This window comes from Brachionichthys hirsutus, chromosome 2 (assembly GCF_040956055.1).
Source record: "Brachionichthys hirsutus isolate HB-005 chromosome 2, CSIRO-AGI_Bhir_v1, whole genome shotgun sequence".
Taxonomy (NCBI): domain Eukaryota; kingdom Metazoa; phylum Chordata; class Actinopteri; order Lophiiformes; family Brachionichthyidae; genus Brachionichthys; species Brachionichthys hirsutus.
Window position 1 is genome coordinate 5,476,537 of NC_090898.1, and position 18,846 is coordinate 5,495,382.

General features: G+C 44.8%; 1 protein-coding gene across 2 annotated transcripts; it reads right to left on the reverse strand.

Moving 5' to 3' along the window:
- Window positions 1-1,746: 1,746 nt before the first annotated feature.
- LOC137899548 (transketolase-like) lies at window positions 1,747-12,235 on the reverse strand. 2 transcript variants are annotated; one of them, XM_068743595.1, is made up of 15 exons: window positions 12,048-12,177; window positions 11,382-11,421; window positions 10,809-10,926; window positions 10,162-10,275; window positions 9,378-9,475; window positions 7,207-7,398; window positions 6,990-7,108; window positions 6,268-6,464; window positions 5,438-5,602; window positions 5,072-5,228; window positions 4,525-4,655; window positions 4,309-4,392; window positions 3,999-4,092; window positions 3,492-3,614; window positions 1,747-2,365 (listed from the first exon to the last, which is right to left on the reverse strand). In XM_068743595.1, exons 3-15 carry the CDS (start codon window positions 10,890-10,892, stop codon window positions 2,178-2,180), a joined length of 1,746 nt encoding a protein of 581 aa, XP_068599696.1. In that variant the 5' UTR covers window positions 10,893-10,926; window positions 11,382-11,421; window positions 12,048-12,177; the 3' UTR covers window positions 1,747-2,177. The 2 variants fall into 2 exon arrangements, with proteins under 2 accessions (XP_068599696.1, XP_068599689.1); XM_068743588.1 differs by lacking the exon at window positions 11,382-11,421 and having other exon boundaries at window positions 12,048-12,235.
- Window positions 12,236-18,846: the final 6,611 nt, after the last annotated feature.

Consider the following 18,846-nt stretch of genomic DNA (forward strand, 5'->3'; position numbering starts at 1 on the left):
ATCAATAATGAAATGTTTGTCAAGCTCTTTCTAATCACAACATAATTCAGGAGTCACCTTAAATCACACATACTCAGATCTCCGGCCATGTAGGGGGTGCAGAAATCTTTTCTATGCGGTTCTGGGAACTGTTACCATTCAGTATTTCGCTCTATTATTTTTAGGCCCTAGCGCCTATCCTAGTTTATTATTATTATTATTTGATTATCAGCTGTTAGATGAGCTGACACTAACGAGATCTGAGCTGTGCATCGACATGCTTTGTGCCTGAGAAATTGGCCATGTGTGCGCATCATACCGACATAAATCAGTTTGACAGGAGGCGAGTGTGTGAGCGCCCCCCCCCCCCCCCTGTGATCACATGCGCAGAATGCCACGTCTGATAGACAGATGCTCAGATGGACTCAAACAGAAACACACTCCACCTCAAAGGCCAGGCAAACTCCTGCTGCTCTATAGGAACCAGGTCAAAGGTCATCCCAAATATCACGTCCAATCTTCTGTGGTCCTTCTTAGAGTTCAGTCAGTAAAATGTACCGAGGACTGACGTACAGGAAGAGGACTGAATCATTCAATCACACACGTTGCACCATTCCTGTGTATTTATTGTACGCGATGCTAAACCTGGGAAGCCGTCAATGAAGGACAGACATAGCAGGTTAACAGTTCAAATGCTTGGAATTTCACAGAGTGTATATTTTACCATCGTGTACATGCGTGAATTTTTCAATAGGCGTTTCAATTATTAATGTACATTAAATACGCACATGGTCGTGCAGCCAGGCATTTTGTCAATGCTACCAATATAGACTTTATTAAATGGGCTCTACAGAAAAAGTCATTTTCCACTGACTGACTGATGGTTTGAATGTTCTTTGTTCCTGAATGTAAAACTTCCAAAAATATTCCTTAAAGCAGATGTTTCTCCTTCGTGTTGTTGGATTCAGATGCTGTTTAAAATTATGCCATTTAATTTTGTTCATTTTTATACATGATTCAGAGTTTGATAGAAAGGTGGAGGGGTCAGTTCAGACTTGTCCCATGCCAGAATCCCCGCTTAGTTTTTTTATTCATTTTAAAATTTATATTCTATATTAGGGGAGGCTCGGTGGCGCAGTGGTAAGCACTGTTGCCTCACAGCGAGATGGTCGCAGGTTCGTCTCCGGCTTGTGGCCATTCTGTGAGGAGTTTGCATGTTCTCCCCGTGTCTGCGTGGGTTCTCTCCGGGTTCTCCGGCTTCCTCCCACCTCCAAAGACATGCAGCCTAGGCTGGTTGGTGACACTAAATTGCCCGTAGGTGTGAGTGTGTGTGTGGCTGGTTGTCTGTCTCTGTGTTGCCCTGCGATGAACTGGCGGCTTGTCCAGGGTGTCCCCTGCCTCTCGCCCATTGACTGCTGGGATTGGCTCCAGCTTGGCCCGCGACCCGATAACGGAATAAGCGGTTAGAAAATGCAATGAAATGAAATGAAAATTCTATGTTAGCGTGTTCCCCTTAATTAAAGGGACGAGGCTGTAATTTGATCAGCTCTGATTAATCTTACTTTCCTCTGAAAAATGCAGATTTAGAGTATTTAAGCCAACAACTTCTTAACAAAAGGAACCATTTGTTATTCCATAGGTGAAATATTACATTAGTTATGCTGTGTTACCCATATTCCTCGCAAGCCTAATTTTTATTGTGACAACTGGTTCTTAGTTTCATGCAACCACAAACCACAATAAAACCCACAGACACAAGTATTGTGAAGAACCCATCCCTTTATTGTTGCGATGTGATCCAATCCAAGTCGGGGTGAAAAGGCTTACAACGGTCGCTGCTCAAACAGACCTAACCAGATTTGCTCCACTCCTTTCTGGAGAGCGGAGTGGAAGCGAGAGGGGTTCCACCCAAAGTATCAAACCAACTCCAAACTACATTCAACGAAACACCGCAGCTGTATCAGAGCCCTCTGTGGGAGGTAGGGCAGGTTTAGAGGGTGAAGCTGTGTGTGGCACTCACAAACAGATGGGGTAAAAAAAAATCAAGGGCTTTAAAACCACATTGATGATAGTTAAGGAGAAAAAGATTGCCAAGCTTTGCGTGGAGGAGGGCTTCCCCTCGTTCCACGGTCACTGCAGGTTAGCTGTGGAGTCCTTCGCCGTGTTGCTGCTGGCGCTTCCACCGCTGCAGTTGCTCTTTACTTGGCATTGGCAGAGCCGCTCAACAACTTACGAGCCGCCTGAGCGATGGCGTCGCGGTCGATGGCAAAGATCTGGAGCAGCTCGTGGGGCTTGCCGCTGCGAGGGACCTTGGAGACCGCCAGGCGATGCACGGTGAAGCCGGTCTCGTTCACGACGGCGGAGCACACCGCCTCGCCGAGACCGCCTGAGGAAACGGAATGAAGAGCAATTTAAGGATCTGCTGTTTTGTTCGCTTCCATCACTTCTCTGCGAGGAGATATCGTCTCGACTAGAAGAAAACGACCAACCTCAAAACACCTTAAAATCACGTTTCCACTCAAAAGCCCGAAATTAAAAGTTTATGCAGAACACGAACTCCAATCCGACATTAAAAATACAAGATTCATTATCATATCCAACCTTCAGCGGTCAGAATTCACCTAAATGAACATATTTCTATTGAAATGACAAAATTAGTATACAGTATACGATATATTATACACATTACAATACGGTTGACATGCATGTCACGTTTAGATGAGCTAGAATGTACACGATGGGCAGAATCTGAATAATGTATTCAGAGGTTGTTAAAATGAAGCCAAAGACACAGGTTTATCGTGGGACCCTAACATTTTACTGCATTCATTAAATTAGAGTTAAATAAAACAGGAGGTCGGAAAGAGGTTCAATCTGGGCAGCCTCGTTTTCATAGGGGGGGGGTTATTACCCTCCTGCAAAGCTCACATTTCCACCTGCATGTCGTGAAATACTCATCTGCATGTTGGTATGTAACGCACGCAGGACAACAAAACACACGAGGGGAGGGGGGGCCAGTCATCTAATCCTGCTGGTGCCGTATGTAGGTCAGAGAGCCCGAAGGCCAAAGCTGAAACTAAGACACACTGACAGGTTCGCCAAGCCCCCCCCCCCCCCCCCCCCCCATCCCCCTATATACACAGTCCATTATCTCCATCTTCCATCTTTCTCTTCTCACACATACCCTCCACCCCTCCACCATCACCGCTGATAGCATCCATGATCGTCCACCCTCTCCCCCTCATCTTTCCTCCTCAGATCTCCTTCAGGCGTTTTTAATAATGAGTCAATACAGCTGCATGCGGTTTATTTTACTTCTTGTGCTAATGCTACTGACTCACGCCATTTCTGTGAGCTGACTTTCAGTGCATTGGAACAATATTTATGTTTAATGCGAGTTATCGCAGGTCAGAGTGGAAACTTGGATGCTGTAAACTGAAATGATCAGATTAAGATTATTGACAGGAAATACTCCAGTGACATCTGGTTGCCGACTTTTCCAGTGTCCTCACCTTCATAGTAGTGGTCCTCCACCGTGATGATGCGTCCTCTGGTCGCCTTGGCGTTGTCAATGATCACCTTGGAGTCCAGGGGCTTGATGGTGAACGGGTCGATCACGCGGATGTTAATACGTTCTGATGGAGCGGAGAGTTCAGTTTAGATGGAAGTTCTATGTGATGCACGCTTAGTCAACAAAGGGAACTCACGACATTTAGCTTTATTGATTATACTGATCACGCTAAATCGCATTATAGAGCACTACATTTATATATAATGCATAGTAGATAATGATACGCATATAGGCAGTAGAGAGCTTTACATTACACCCTAAGGGAGGGGCATTAGCGGAAGTCCGCAAGGATTTTTTTTCCGAGCCCTGGAGCATCCACAAGAACAACCAAATTGTTTAATTAAATCTTTCAAATGTTCCCTTTATTGATCACACTTCACACGATGAGAGTTAAGGAAAACTGTATGAGATTATGTCGAGATGTCTTTAATTCTCAAGTTCTTTGTACCTTTCTTCAGCTGTTCAGCAGCAGCGAGCGCCTCGTGGAGGGTGACTCCTGCAGCAACTACAGTCACATGGTCGTCACTGGAGCTGCACACAACCTGAGAAGGATGGGGAAACCACGCTTATGTGCGGAAATCTCAAGGAAATCACGTGCAAGGAGTCTCGATTAGTCATCGGTGAAGGTTTGATAGAAAACATGCAAATGGTGGTGTCATAATAATAAAATAACATAATCAATGAATCTTCAATGAAAATCAATTACAGCTTTGGGGTGCAGCGGGTTCTGTTGTGTGTTTAGATGTGCTGCTGCTCACCTTGGCCTGACCCACTTGGAAGTCGTCATTGCAGTTGTAGATGATGTTGTTCTCCGGGCGGCTTGTTCGGATAAAACACAAACCCTGAAACAAACCAGAAGTACATGCACGGGTCGGCGCTTTTTCAACACACAATGGATTCTATTCAACGCAAACGTTTATCGTTAAGTCAGTGTTCTTTTTTTTTTGTTTTTTGGGCCAAGTGATAATCGGCACCTTAGTATTAGCAGCGAGCTCCACGGCTTTCTCAGTGGAGACGCCGTCGCTAGGGTAGAAGATGGTCGCTGTAGGAATGGCTCTAAACATGGCCAGATCCTCCAGACCCATCTGAGAGGGTCCATCCTCGCCTGAAGAGGCACAAACATCAACATATATCAGCTGCAATAAGACACCAATGTTCCCTGTAGGCTGGGAAAAACAGATTCTAGAAAGATTGACGTGCATTCTGTCCGGAAAGGAGGGCATGCAAATATACCTGCAGAGGTGGAGGAGGAGAAGGAGAAAGGGGGGGGGGGGTGAAAGAGACAGGGAGAGGGAGGAGGAAGAGTGCTGATAACAGGAGAGGAAGACGGACCAGCATTAACAGGGGAAAGGTTTAGGATTCAAGGAAATGAAACCCGACACCCTGAGGAGAGTTTCAATCCACCGCTGTGAAATTAAAGAAGCAAAACATGCGACTGCAAACAAAGACTCAAATGTCCTTTTCCCAATTTTAGATGAGCTTTGGTCGATTTCCATTAGACTTGCGGGGCCTGTAACTGACCGATAGAGATACCGCAGTGGGAGCCGCAGACGTTGATGTTGCTCTCAGAGATGGCGGCCATGCGAAGCTGGTCGTAGGCCCGGCTGAAGAACGTGGCGAAGGTGCTGGCAAACACGACGTTCCTCTCCCGTACGGCACAGCCTATCGCCACACTCACCTGCAAGGAAAGGGAACCGAGTCGCTGATTAGGCAGCATGATTATTGCACCGGCGTGCCTCCATCTTTCATGATAATAAACTCTTAGATCTTCGATTTCAACTCGTGAAGAATTGGAGCAAAAAACAAAAGCGTCGCGTTTATCTTTTTGTTCAGTGTTCACGTGGATTCCAACGCTCGCCCACCAGCCAGCCAACTCGTCTTCCTCACCATGTTCTGCTCGGCGATATAACACTCCACGTAGCGGTCGGGGAATTCCTTCTTAAAGAGCTCAGAGAAGGTGGAGTTCTTGGTGTCGCCATCCAGAACCACCATGCGATCGGTGGAACGGCCCAGCTTGACCAGAGCCATGCCGTACGCCTTCCTCGTAGCAACCTGGGAAAGGTGGATTAAAAAAGAGCATCGATAGAAAAATTCCATGCCACCTGTGTGTTTGATCATTAAACAACAATCACTGCAGACAGACAGGTGTAAACGTTCATTCATGTCACACGCAGTAGCGCTCAGACACGTCCTATTATCCACTCTGCGTCTCTACTGGAAGTTATAGCGGCTCACAATCAGACCAAACAGACCGCTTGAGTAAAAGTAGACTTCTGTAGGTGTGAACATTACAGGGGGGGTCGGCGACTTTACGACCACAGTCTGTTCCGAGGGTTCGCCCCATGTTAAATTAGCATAAGTATATTATGCTGCGACACGATTCTGTAAATGGAGTAGAAAGAGAATTTCCTCTCGGTAGACATCGTGGGTGAAACCGCAGAAACTGTCGTACACTCGATTCGCTCGCTCACCTTCCAGTAGGTCGTAAACAAACAGACAGACAAAAACAGACCGACGTGGGCGCAAAGTCGAACGGTCCCAGGTCACAATGATCGTAAGTCAACCCTGGATTGGAACTATTTGAGATGACGATATCTACAATGTCATAATAAAGAAGAAAAATAAACTAAATTCAAAGGAAAGAATGAAGTTTTGTTTCGTTCCATCAACAAACGCCAGGACTTACTGAAAACAGTCTCCGCCCCCACCGCTCATACCTTTTCTCCAAGTTTGTAGCTGGGTGCGCTCGGCATGCGGATGTTGCTGAGGCTGACGGGCGGAGCCTCTTCATTGGGCGGAGATGGGCAGATGCGTTTGCTACAGCCGAAGATGCTGCTCTCCAGCTCCTTGATCACACTCTCGGCCTTGGCTTTGGGGAGGGGCTTACCGTGCCAACCCATCTGATCCTCAGCCACTGAAAAGCACGCGCAAAAAAAACCCCACACAACTCAGGACACGAGTGATAGTTTTTACAATACATCATTTATTTAAGAGAGAAAACTATAAAAATGCTTTATTGATTGTGGTCAGAGTCTCTTCTTTGTGTTTGCATGGACAATAGCAAAGAATGTAAAAAGCAGAGAACATAAAAGCTGGCCGTCGCTCGCAGTCAACGCAAATCAGTGGATTACAAAATCATAAGATTACAAGAGTCCTATGTACACAAAGACATGCCCGTTAGACACACAAAGCTTTATGTGAATGCGCGCACTCGCAGCGTTCTACCACAACACGGGCAACAATGGGCTGCTGGTCCGAGTGTATCCTACACGTTCTGAGGGATTATCACGCTGCAGCAGCTAAAGCACCAAAGAGCTGCCTGGATTAGAGCGACGTAGAGCCCATCTGCACCGACAGAGGGCCCCCCGCAGGGGATAAAAAAAAAACAACAACCACGGACACTTGAAGCTTTACTGCTGGTCACGAACTATGATGGTACCTGGGATGCCCTTTCCTTTGATCGTCTTGGCGATGATGGCGAGCGGCTGATGGCGAGGCTGACCCAGCACTTTACACAGCTCCTCGACGCTGTGACCGTCCACAATGACGGCATGCCAGCTGGGAAAACGGGGAATAAATGGAAGTATCAGGGCGACTCTACTGACCGGGGCATCATGTCACAGATGGTCCCACTTGCCCCCCCCCCCATTACTCACCCAAAGGCCTCACATCGTCGCTGGTATTTTTCCGTGTGGTGCTGGAGTGGAGTCGGGTCACTCTGACCCAGACGGTTGATGTCCAAGATGGCCACCAGATTGGTTAAGTTGTAGTGCGAGGCGAAGGACATGGCCTCCCACACCGAGCCCTCGGACAGCTCCCCGTCCCCCATCAGGCAGAACACCCGGTAGCTTCAAGAGGACAGCGAGACACTTTGTGTTTTACCTCCAATGTGTCCAAACTGATGGTTTACTTCAGTTACAAATATTCAGTTTACAAAATTGAGTTACAACATAAAGAAAGTTCAAAAGAATTCCCGAACCGAAAAAGGAACAGGCTGAAGGCGAAGCTTATTTTTGCCTATCCTGTACATCTGTGAAGAAATAAGGGAGATGGTTAAGCTTTCAATCAGCTGCACTTCTTCCTATTCGGTGATTCCTCATAAAAAGGTACTCGGTGTGACAGCTGGCCGTCACGCCAACGGAAACACGCCCACTCCCCCCGCCCGCTGCACCCCCCATCATCCTCACTGGCCGCTCCCCATGGCATAACGACTCCCGACAGCTTTCCAGTCAAATACACACATTTTTTATGAAAGCCGGAAGACAGGCCGAGACACAACGCATTACAACACGCATTCCAACCCCCGAGGCAAAGGGAAAACACGGCGCGGAAAGAAAAGAAAGAAGAGAGGAATTCCACAGAGGTGGACAAAGAGCAGAGAAAAGAGGCAGTGATCTGGGATGATGGGAAGAGAAACCAAATACCGGTACTTATGTTAAGATGTCCACGCCGCCTCTGGAATATAAAAACAGGGTTGTGTTTACTTGCTCCCGATTAGCTAATCACACGAGCGACTTTCAGAATAAAAGTGCAACAAAAGATCAATGCCAGGTTTGCGCAACAAAATAAAACTTCCTAATTATTGCTCTCACTTGTATTTACCAGGATTTATCTGTGTCTATTAGCAACAGAACCCAAAACGTTACAGATGGATCTTGATGCAATTTTCATGTTGGGAACGTTTATGTCACCAGGAACAGATGAATACATTTTGGTGATCACTTTGACATTTTCGTTAACATTGCAGTAAATGGAGCTTCAAAATTTGCTCCTCAGTACCTCGGTTGATTATTAACCGATGTTTCTGGAATTTGTAGGATGGCAACCTCCATCTTACAAAAAAAGATCACTTTTAGTGTAAATCACAGTATAGGGGACTGAGGTGCTTGGCAGAGGTCTGTGCTGTCAGAGTGCTTTTCTCGTTGAACATGCTTCCTTCATAGTCTTTGTTCATTATACCAACGTAAATCCAATGCAGCACAGAAGAATAGCGAGGAAAATACTGGGGATCCCTGGAGTTGTTTGATCCCCCCCAAAAGTCTGAGACATACGAGCCATAAAAGCATAAATCAGAGAACAGACATTCAATCCTGCCTCAGCAGCACTGAATACCTGACCGAGCACCCGAATCAAATTCAATGGGTTTGTTCAAGTATTTTACTGAAGCAAGAGAACACGAGGGGTGTGCTCGACTTTCTGCAGAACTCATTTCCTGTGACTGTCTGAACATAAATATGAAATAACATTCCATCAGGTGTAGCGGACGCTTTTACGGATTTGCTGCTCCGGTCCAGCTGAAGCTGCAGGAGAGTTTAATAAAAAGGTAGCAGTTCTGTCTCAGCCTGTTGATGAGAGCGATTTTACATTACATTACACTGAATTAACGTCACACGCTGTTCTGCCCATGGTTGGGGGGAAATGCATGCATTGTTTTATGCACAAATAATAATAATAATAGTACAAGTACAAAAGTACAAAATCTAAATATATACAGGTATGTGCAATAGCTTAGGATTGTACCTTTCTTTTTCTTTCTTTTTAAAGAGAAGATGAGAGTAAAAATGGAAGCACAGACAGGGGGGGGGGGGCTAGTCATTGCATGTGTGATTATTAGAGCAGAAGCGATGCAGGGCAGAGAGATATGAAGGGCGACACTCTGATGGCATTCCCTGTTTCACTGCATCCGTTTTGTGGTAAAACCAAAATGTCCAGCGAGACCATCTCCTTCTGTTCTCTACTCTACGCTCCCGATATGCGTGTTTGCGTCTCTCTGTTGGAGGTTGTCTTGTCTTTTTCCAGTTCGTGCATATTTGTTTTGTTTTTTTACCTGGCCTTGTCAAAGAATTTTCCAGTGTATGCCATCCCACAGGCGGCTCCCAGCCCCTGACCCAGAGATCCAGTGGCCACATCCACAAACTGCTGCTTCTGTTAGCACACACACACACACACACACACAAAACATGCATCTTACTCCACAGCTTATGACTGCAAATCCAGAGAGCATGAAGCAGTTGGCCTGGCAGCAGCTGCAGTCTGTGCCTCAAACAGCACAGCGTTTCATTAGTCTGCAGCAGGAGAGAGTGGAGCCGAGCACGGAGCATCTCTGTCAGACAGCCTCCTCTCTGCCACTGTATCTCTGCCTGAACACAAGTCAGCGTGTGTGTTTATGTCTCTACATTTGCAGTAGGCATCTATTCCACATATCACGTCCTAGAAAAATCATCAAGCATTTTAGCCTGCCGAGGCACAATACTGAGTGACATCTAGTGACATACATCTGCTGTTCACATCTGATTAATAAGATATTTACACGGCTTCAAAAGGATCTCGAAGCAAGCAAAGTAGCCAGACCGCTTCCATGCAAGGACATCATAGTATTCCTTTTGCAGCGTTGCCTTTGGTTTATTAAACAATGTGGAAAACGGTTTTGAAGTCCAATGCAAAAGATTCCGGCTTCATTAATTCAATATAGGGTAGTTTTGCTTACGCTTTGGATTAATGGTATTATACATGTTTATTGTGCTGCTAATTACTCTCAGAACGATGCTAAAGTACCCAAAATCAGCACACAGAAGTGTAGAAGTATCATATTTCTCTAAACGCCACCTCACCGGCACGGGATGTCCCTCCAGTATGGAATCAACCTTACGGAGGTTGAGGAGCTCGTTCTCCTTCAGGAAGCCCGCCTCCGCCCACACGGCATACAGCACAGGAGCTGCATGGCCCTGAGGAGGAAGAGATCGAAATCAAATGTGAAGGCGTGCACACTGTAAACCTAACAAAACCTTTACAAAGAGCCCAGAAATATTACAGAGCTGTTCCACCTGGATGAAGAATTTCATGCTACATAAGACGGAAACAAAGTCTGAATGTAAAAATGAAGTCCGTTTGCTGCATGATGAATAATATTAACATTAAAATATTAAATTTTCAATTTATATGGGAAATGGGTATGCTGAATTGATCACGTAGAAAAACAGGACTCTGTTTCTTTCTTGCTTTGTACTTTATGTCTATTCAGTTTCAACGTAAGAATAAACACTCAGATAATGTAAATATTTACTATTACTATTTATCTGCGACTCGCATTTACATTTCCAGTCAAGTTTGAAGTTTGTCGCTGAGATTTTTTTAATAGCAGGAAGTTTGACCTTATTTGGATTTTGGCAACAATGTGAATGTCTTTTTTAGACGCGTGTAAAAATGTCTTAATTAATGAATCAGTTATTTTTGATGCTCCCCTGTGCGTGTTGGTTACCTTGGAAAGGACAAAGCGGTCATTGTTGGGGTCACGGGGAGACCCAGGGCGATACTTCATGGTGTGAAAGAACAGCACAGACATGATCTCTGCGACGCTGCAGCATGATGTGGGATGACTGCAATGAAATGATGTAGAAAGAATAGTTAGACAACCAGCCATAAACATTCAGAACTGCATGCACCTCCAGGGCCCTTCAGTTCAAATATAGAATTATGTTTCCCTCTGCTCACACACTAGGAAAGCAAAAAAAAAGAAAAACCCATAGAGACAAAGTTACTTTCAATCCATCGTGCTAAATCATGCCAAACCAGTTTTACAATGTTGTGTTATATTTATGTAAATTAGACGGAGGCAGGGTGACTCGGATTCAGTCACTTCACAAAGACATTTGGAGATTCCTCTTTATTTCTTGCTCTCACTCTGACATGCAAACACAACATGCGACGACACGTTTTTATTGAGTATTTCCAAACTGTTAAAGTGAAAGCAATGCAAAGTTAAATAACTTATGAGGCTTTATGTTATGAATGTTATTCCTCTCCTTATTCTCAACCCTCATTCCAGTAATACCTCTCAGGTCTGCTCCATTGATGGCATATCCTTGACTTCTCTGAAATGGAAGATGTGACCAAGCAAAAATCAATGAAAGCATGAACCCAGACGTGATTAAGAATGTCCTTTCGTCGTTTTATTTCAATACAGAGAATTTAATTTTACGCTTGTTTTTTTTAAATCTTTTGCCTTAATTGGGATTTTATTTTGAAATCTCAACCGGACGTGGACTTTCTAGGCGGATGCCCATTGGCCCACTCGGCAGCCATGCCGCTGCAGTCCAATGGCGGAACGGCACCGGGCTGTAATCCGGTCTCCCGTTGTGAAACGGATCGTCGTCCACACGACGCTTCCTTTAGTAACGCGCCTGCGACAGAGAAACCGTAAACCCGGTTAATGACGGAGCTCGATCCCCCTGAAAACCGGCCCCCGCGTCACGCACGACGTCTTATGGCGTGATCGATCAAGGCGCCTGGAGAAATCGATCGAGTCTCGTGACTGAGTTCGGAAACTTAAATCCAGATGTGAAAACGTGTTTTACACGCCACCACGCACCAGGAAACCTGGTTCCCAGTCCGCGTGCCCGCTCCGACGCGTCCATTGATCCGCCGGTGTCCCGGGACGGGAATCTGCTGCGTCATGCTCCCTCGGCCGGTTCCAATCTCTCCGTGTTCCTCCTCTTACCCGCTGCCAGCTGCAGTTGTCGCCTTGATGGAGTTGATCCGAAGCCGGGAGGCGATGTTCTTCAGCGCCTGCACCGTCTGCTGGTCCGGTTTGTGGTATTCCTCCATCTGGAACGAGTTCGGAGAGTCGATATCCGGATGTAAGAGCTCTACTTCCTTCTGCCGCACGAGGAAGCGTCCGATCGCCGCAGAAACGCAGGAGTTACTGACCCGAAGGAGGCGTGCAGCGAAACACTTAATACGACTAATCCAGCAGGTCCTGGGAAGTCACGCAGGAGCCAGGCAGCCAATGGGAGGGAGCTTCCGGGTTGGACCACGCCCACAGGGACGCCCACGGTTTACCACGGTAGCGTGCATGCGCGCGTGCTCGTTATACGTGGAATAATTGTGTAATATGGGACCTTTAAAAACAATCATTAAAAGTTGAAACCCACTCGGTAGACTGGACGCGAGCAGAGGATTGGTTAGATTAAGATAATCTGCAGCATTCTGATAAACGGAGGAGAACAGGATTAATCTGTTACCTGCAGTTAACACATTTCTGGAAGGTTGAAGAGGCGTGTGGGCCGTTCACAGCCACTGCCCTCCCCTGATCGTGGCTGCTGCTTTAGGTGGAAATTCCTCTGTTTCGTATTGTTTGTGCTGACTGTTATGGTGCCTTATGTTTAATCACAGTGTTAATAATTATTGTTAAACCGATACCAATTTTGAAGGCACAGCTGTATGTCAATCTGTGTGAGAATAAACTGTGTGAACCGGACCTGCTCTCTGCCTGTGTGGAATGAATCGAACCTGTGTCTCTGGAGTAGGGATACGCGCACCAGTATAATTCAGGAGAGATAATTCTCCCTAGATAATTCCCAGGAGTAAAATTCCCTGGGTGGCGTTGTCGCAACCAAAACTCCACCAACCTGTCACACATGGACACATGTAATCGGATTAAAATCCTGATTGGAATAAAAATGCTTCATGTACACACCCAAATCGGATTAGTCTGACCCAATCAAGCTCGATCCGATCGAGAGGGGTGGTTTACACCGATTTGTGATCCGATCAGGGCGCATGAAAACACTTATTCCGAAGTATCGGTACAAGCCGCCCTTACTGCGCATGTCTGTGATGTCAGCTACACGCGCTGCTTATTATGTATTTTTTGTTTGTATGGTTCTTGTTTATCTTATTTCTTTTTGTCTGTATAAGCACTTTGTGAATTTTATTTCTCAAAAAGTGCTATAGAAATAAAGCATATTATTATTATTATTCTGTTATTCCCGGAAGCTAGTCTAAGCAGAGCAAGCGAAAGACATGGCGAGCGGGAGGTATAATTGGTCGGTGTCCAAAAAGACCTTAAAATTGTTGAAAGACTTGACGGTAGAAGGCTAGAAACTCTGAGTTGTACAAACAAGTCCATGACCGGCTGATGGAAGAAGGAATCAAGCAAAACATCGAGCAGATAAAAAACCACTGGAAAGGTTTGAAGAGCGGATATTCTAAGGCCAAAAGTCACAATCAAAAAAGTGGTTTTGACCATTCAAAATCTCAATTTTATGACGTAATGGATAAATTGATGGGAGACAGACCATTGTCCAACGTGCCTGCTAATGGACGTGGGGTTTGAGGAAGAGGAGGGAGAAGGGCTCCATGTTGGAAAGAGCACCTGCAGCATCCATGAATAGCAGGATCAATCCTTTGTGAGAACGTCGCTGTGCTGAACAGGGAGTATTTACACCAACAGGCTATTGATTAGTGATCAGTTCAGCATGGAGACGATGCGATTGGTGGAGAGGGGAATTCACGGAGCTGTCAATAAGCAGTGTCAGAGCTATAGGTTTAATGCAAAGATGTTGCTCCTCAAACTATCAAAAAACAAGAAAACAAACACACAAAATATAATAATAATCAAAAAATTTATTTATAGGCGCCTTTCTCAGCACAAGGACACACACACACACACACACACACACACACACACACACACAACAATAACATATATAGAATAGGAAATAGGAATGAATAAGAAATAAATTCAGAAAGCTATCTAGTTGGATTCAGGCTCCCGTTTTTGCCTTCTTTGCCTCTTCTAGGAGATAGCATCTCTCCAGCTGGAGCCGGTTACAGTCATTGGCCGATGATTTGAGAGCAGCACGGAGGTTAGCGATCCCTTTGCTGTATCGCTCAAACTCTGCTTGCTTGGCCGCCTGCAGCCTTTCCACAGCCTCCTTATTCTGCTGCTCCTGTCTCATGTGCTCGTGCTTGAGCTTCTGGTGCGCCATATGCAGCGCCTGGACGTCAAAACTTTTCGCCTTCTCTAGCCCTTCTACGAGAGAGCATCTCTCCTGCTGGAGCCGGTTAAGATCATCGTCCGATGATTTAAGAGCAGCACGGAGTTTGGCGATCCCTTTGCGGTATCTCTGAAACTCTGCTTCCTTGGCCGCCTGCAGCCTTTCCACGGCCTCCGTATTGTGGCGCTCCTGTCTCCTGAGATCTTGCTGGAGCTCCGTCAGCGCCGCCTTGGCGACGGTCACCTCTTGAGACAGCTTCACCTGATGATGGATATATTTATGAGATGGGATGTTAAGTACAAGTACAGTCAAACAGTAGCATGTATTACAGTACAAGTACAGTCAAATATCCTGTCTAAGAGGAGCATTCCAAAAAAAGCCCTTGCGGTCTTGTTTCCATTGAAAGTCCTTAATCATCGACATTTAACAATACCAATGAAATAACAATAAATTACTCCACAGATGCGTTTTGAAGGAGGCCAAAGAGGTGCATGCTTTGAGGGCAGGCGTCAAACAGTTCCACCCTTGGGGGGGCAGTATTGTAATGCCTACCTTCTCATTTTCGTGGTGAACTCTGGCATTCTCTGCCTCTTCTAAGAGACGCCAACTCTCCTCGTGGAGCCGGTTACATTCATCGTCCGATGATTTGAGAGCAGCACGGAGGTTAGCGATCGATGTAGTGAACCGCTCAAACTCTGCTTGCTTCTCCGCCTGCAGCTTTTCCACGGCCTCCGTGTCGTGGTGCTTGTGGTGTTCCTGCTTCATCTCGTGATTCTTCGTCGAGCGAAGCTGGAGCTCCGTCAGCGCTGCCTTGGCAACGGTCACTTCTTGAGCCAGCTTCACCTGATGATGAAGAATATGGTGAATATATTTATGAGATAGAATGTTAGAGTACACGTACAGTCAAACAGTAGTATGTATCACAGTACACGTACAGTCAAACAGTAGCATGTATTACAGTACACATACAGTCAAACAGTAGCATGTATTACAGTACACGTACAGTCAAACAGTAGCATGTATTACAGTACAAGTACAATCACACAGTAGCATGTATTACAGTACACATACAGTCAAACAGTAGCATGTATTACAGTACAAGTACAGTCACACAGTAGTATGTATCACAGTACACGTACAGTCAAACAGTAGCATGTATTACAGTACACATACAGTCAAACAGTAGCATGTATTACAGTACAAGTACAGTCACACAGTAGTATGTATCACAGTACACGTACAGTCAAACAGTAGCATGTATTACTACAAGTACAGTCAAACAGTAGCATGTATCGCAGTACACGTACAGTCAAACAGTAGCATGTATTACTACAAGTACAGTCAAACAGTAGCATGTATCGCAGTACACGTACAGTCAAACAGTAGCATGTATTACAGTACACGTACAGTCAAACAGTAGCATGTATTACAGTACACGTACAGTCAAACAGTAGCATGTATTACTACAAGTACAGTCACACAGTACTATGTATCACAGTACACGTACAGTCAAACAGTAGCATGTATTACAGTACAAGTACAGTCAAACAGTAGCATGTATTACAGTACAAGTACAGTCAAACAGTAGCATGTATTACTACAAGTACAGTCAAACAGTAGCATGTTTTACAGTACAAGTACAGTCAAACAGTAGCATGTATTACAGCAGGGGTCCCCAACCACCGGGCCGCAAAGAAAGAACAACTAATGTATACAATTTCCGTTGTATCGATTATTAGCGTCTAAAATGTGTTTTATTTTGAAAAACGGCCGGATTTTCTCCAACGTAACAGTCGCGTCTTGATACGTTGCGAAAAAAACAGCCATGAACTCGCGAAAATTAATAAAAAGAAACAAAAGTATTTGGAGAGCTTCTTTACCGAGGAAAAAAGTCCAACTGAGGAGGAAGAAGAGGAGGTGATGACCTCCAAGAAGAGAAACCAGGACTAAGACTTAAAACTCGGGTATTAACAGCTGATTCGCTCCGTTAACGAGCAATGAAGGGTTAAAACCTGCTTCGGCACATTGAGACCAGAATCCGGATTAAAAAACAAGAATGTGGAATTTATGAAACAAAAAACCATGAAGGACAGAAGTAATTATTGGGACCACAATTTATGGTGAGTAGATATTGATATTAAATATTTATTTATACCCCCCCCCCCCCCCCCCCCGCGAAAAAAATTCACGGCATGAAACCGGTCCGTGGCAGGAAAAAGGTTGGGGACCGCTGTATTACAGTACAAGTACAGTCAAACAGTAGTATGTATTACAGTACAAGTATAGTCAAACATCCTGTCTAAGAGGAGCATTTCTAAAAAGCCCTTGCATTCTTGTTTCCGTTGAAAGTCCTTAATCATTGACATTTAACAATACCAATAAAATACCAATAAATTACTCCGCCCTCGGGGGGCAGTATTATAATGCCTACCTTCTCATTTTCGTGGTGAACTCTGGCATTCTCTGCCTCTTCTGAGAGAGCGCATTTCTCCTGCTGGAGCCGGTTACAATCATCTTCCGATGATTTGAGAGCAGCACGGAGTTTAGCGATCTCTTTGCTGGATCTCTGAGAGTCTGCTTCCCTGGACGCCTGCAGCCATTCCACAGTGTCCGAATTCTGTTCCTGCTGTTCGATGTGCTCCTCTTCGAGCTTCTGGTACGCCATACGCAGCGCCTGGTTGTCCAATCTCTCCTGTTTCAGCTTCAACTCCAGCGCCTGCTTCTCTGCAGCCATCTCCCTCAGTTGTCTGAAGAGGTTGCGGTCAGAGTCGGAGGTCCGCTGGGTCTCAGTCTCACGCTGTGGCTTCATTTGAGAGTTCTTGTTCATCCGATCTTTCACTGCTGTCATTTGCTCAAGGTCTGAATCCTGCATCACAAAGCACTTGCTTTTATACCTCGGGCCTAGATCAAAGCAGGGGCTTGCTTTAATGTCCCAACAGCAAAGGAAAAGATTAAAGCACTAAGCTCTTTGTTACCTTTGGTTGCTAGGATACCATTTTGTACCGTGTAACAAACACAAAACGCACTTCCTTATATTACTTTTATGCAATCATTTTTTGGAAAACATACATGAATTATTAAGTTAAAAATGTATGACATTTTTAAAGATACAGTTTATGTTGTTTGTCATTAACAACAAGCTGCAAAGGACGCTGTGGTGCGGCGTTCTCCAGGAGCTTCATGTGCCCGTGTGACACAACTGCCTGGTTTATGATGAGTGCTGCAAGGACTACGACGCTCAATGCAGCACCAGTGAGACCTTTTCTCTCCTGACGTACGAACAATGCCACTCGGTGTAGAAAAACAGAGTCAACACTGTGGATCAGGGGCCCCCAACCACCGGGCCACAGCCCGGTACCGGTCCGTGAGCCATTTGTTACCGGGCCGCAAAGAAAGAACAACTAATGTATACAATTTCCGTTGTATCGATTATTAGCGTCTAAAAGGTGTTTTATTTTGAAAAACGACCGGATTTTCTCCAACGTAACTGATATACAGTTTAAAGCAGGAACTAACCCGAGAACTGGCTTTGGGACTCTCACCTGCAGTGTGAAAGGAAAGGTTGTTATTCATCCGCACCAAAATCAAGAACTCTTTACATAATCCATTCAGACCCAGAAGAGAAAGCGGTGCCCCTAATGGATTTGCTGGTTCCAGGATTTAAATATTTTGTGCATTATTAAACTCTCATACAAGTGATCTGCAAATTAAAAGCCTTGCGACTGTCATGCCAAATGGAATCAGGCTTGTAGCTTATATATATATACATACAAGTATAAATTAGCAGGTTTTTTTTTATTTGATCAAAGGATATTCAACTATAAGCCTTAACAGGGAGGTATATCATCATCAATGTAAACGTTCTGGTTTGCTTGACAGACCAGACTCATTTGGCCTTTGGAGGGCAAACATAATGTTGATGTGGCCCTTGGAGAAAATGAGTTTGACACCCCTGCTCTCGCTGATCAATATATTCATGTTGATATGGAGACAGATATTTGTATTTTATACTTAAAGAATGGATCAAGTTCTCAAAAAAAAAAAACCTTACATAGAAGTTATTGGCAGAGTGAAAACTATAGATAGTGTGCACACGCTGACACCTGCTGGCCAAACCGCACCAGGAATCTTCTCTAGCAAATTGTTGCTGAGTTTAAACAAATAAAACACAGAAAAATATTGATTACATTTCTGTTCCATCTTTGAAGCTGATTTTTTCAGAAGGGAGAAAATCTCTGGGCAGAGCACAAAAACAGACAACCTCTTTTTAAATCTTTAATATCACAAAATAGTCATAATAACCCAAACTACTCACAGCGACAATCTTTTTTAAAAAATTATGTAATTGCAAATACTTTTCAAAATCATATTTCTGGCCAATAAGAAATAACTTCAAAGTGTAAATAATGTTAAAAATATTAAATACGTGACCGGGATTTAAAACTACATTTAAATCATTCTTCCTCTCTCTTATTTAATTAACAGCGTGATAATTTAGAAAATGAAGATTTGCAACAG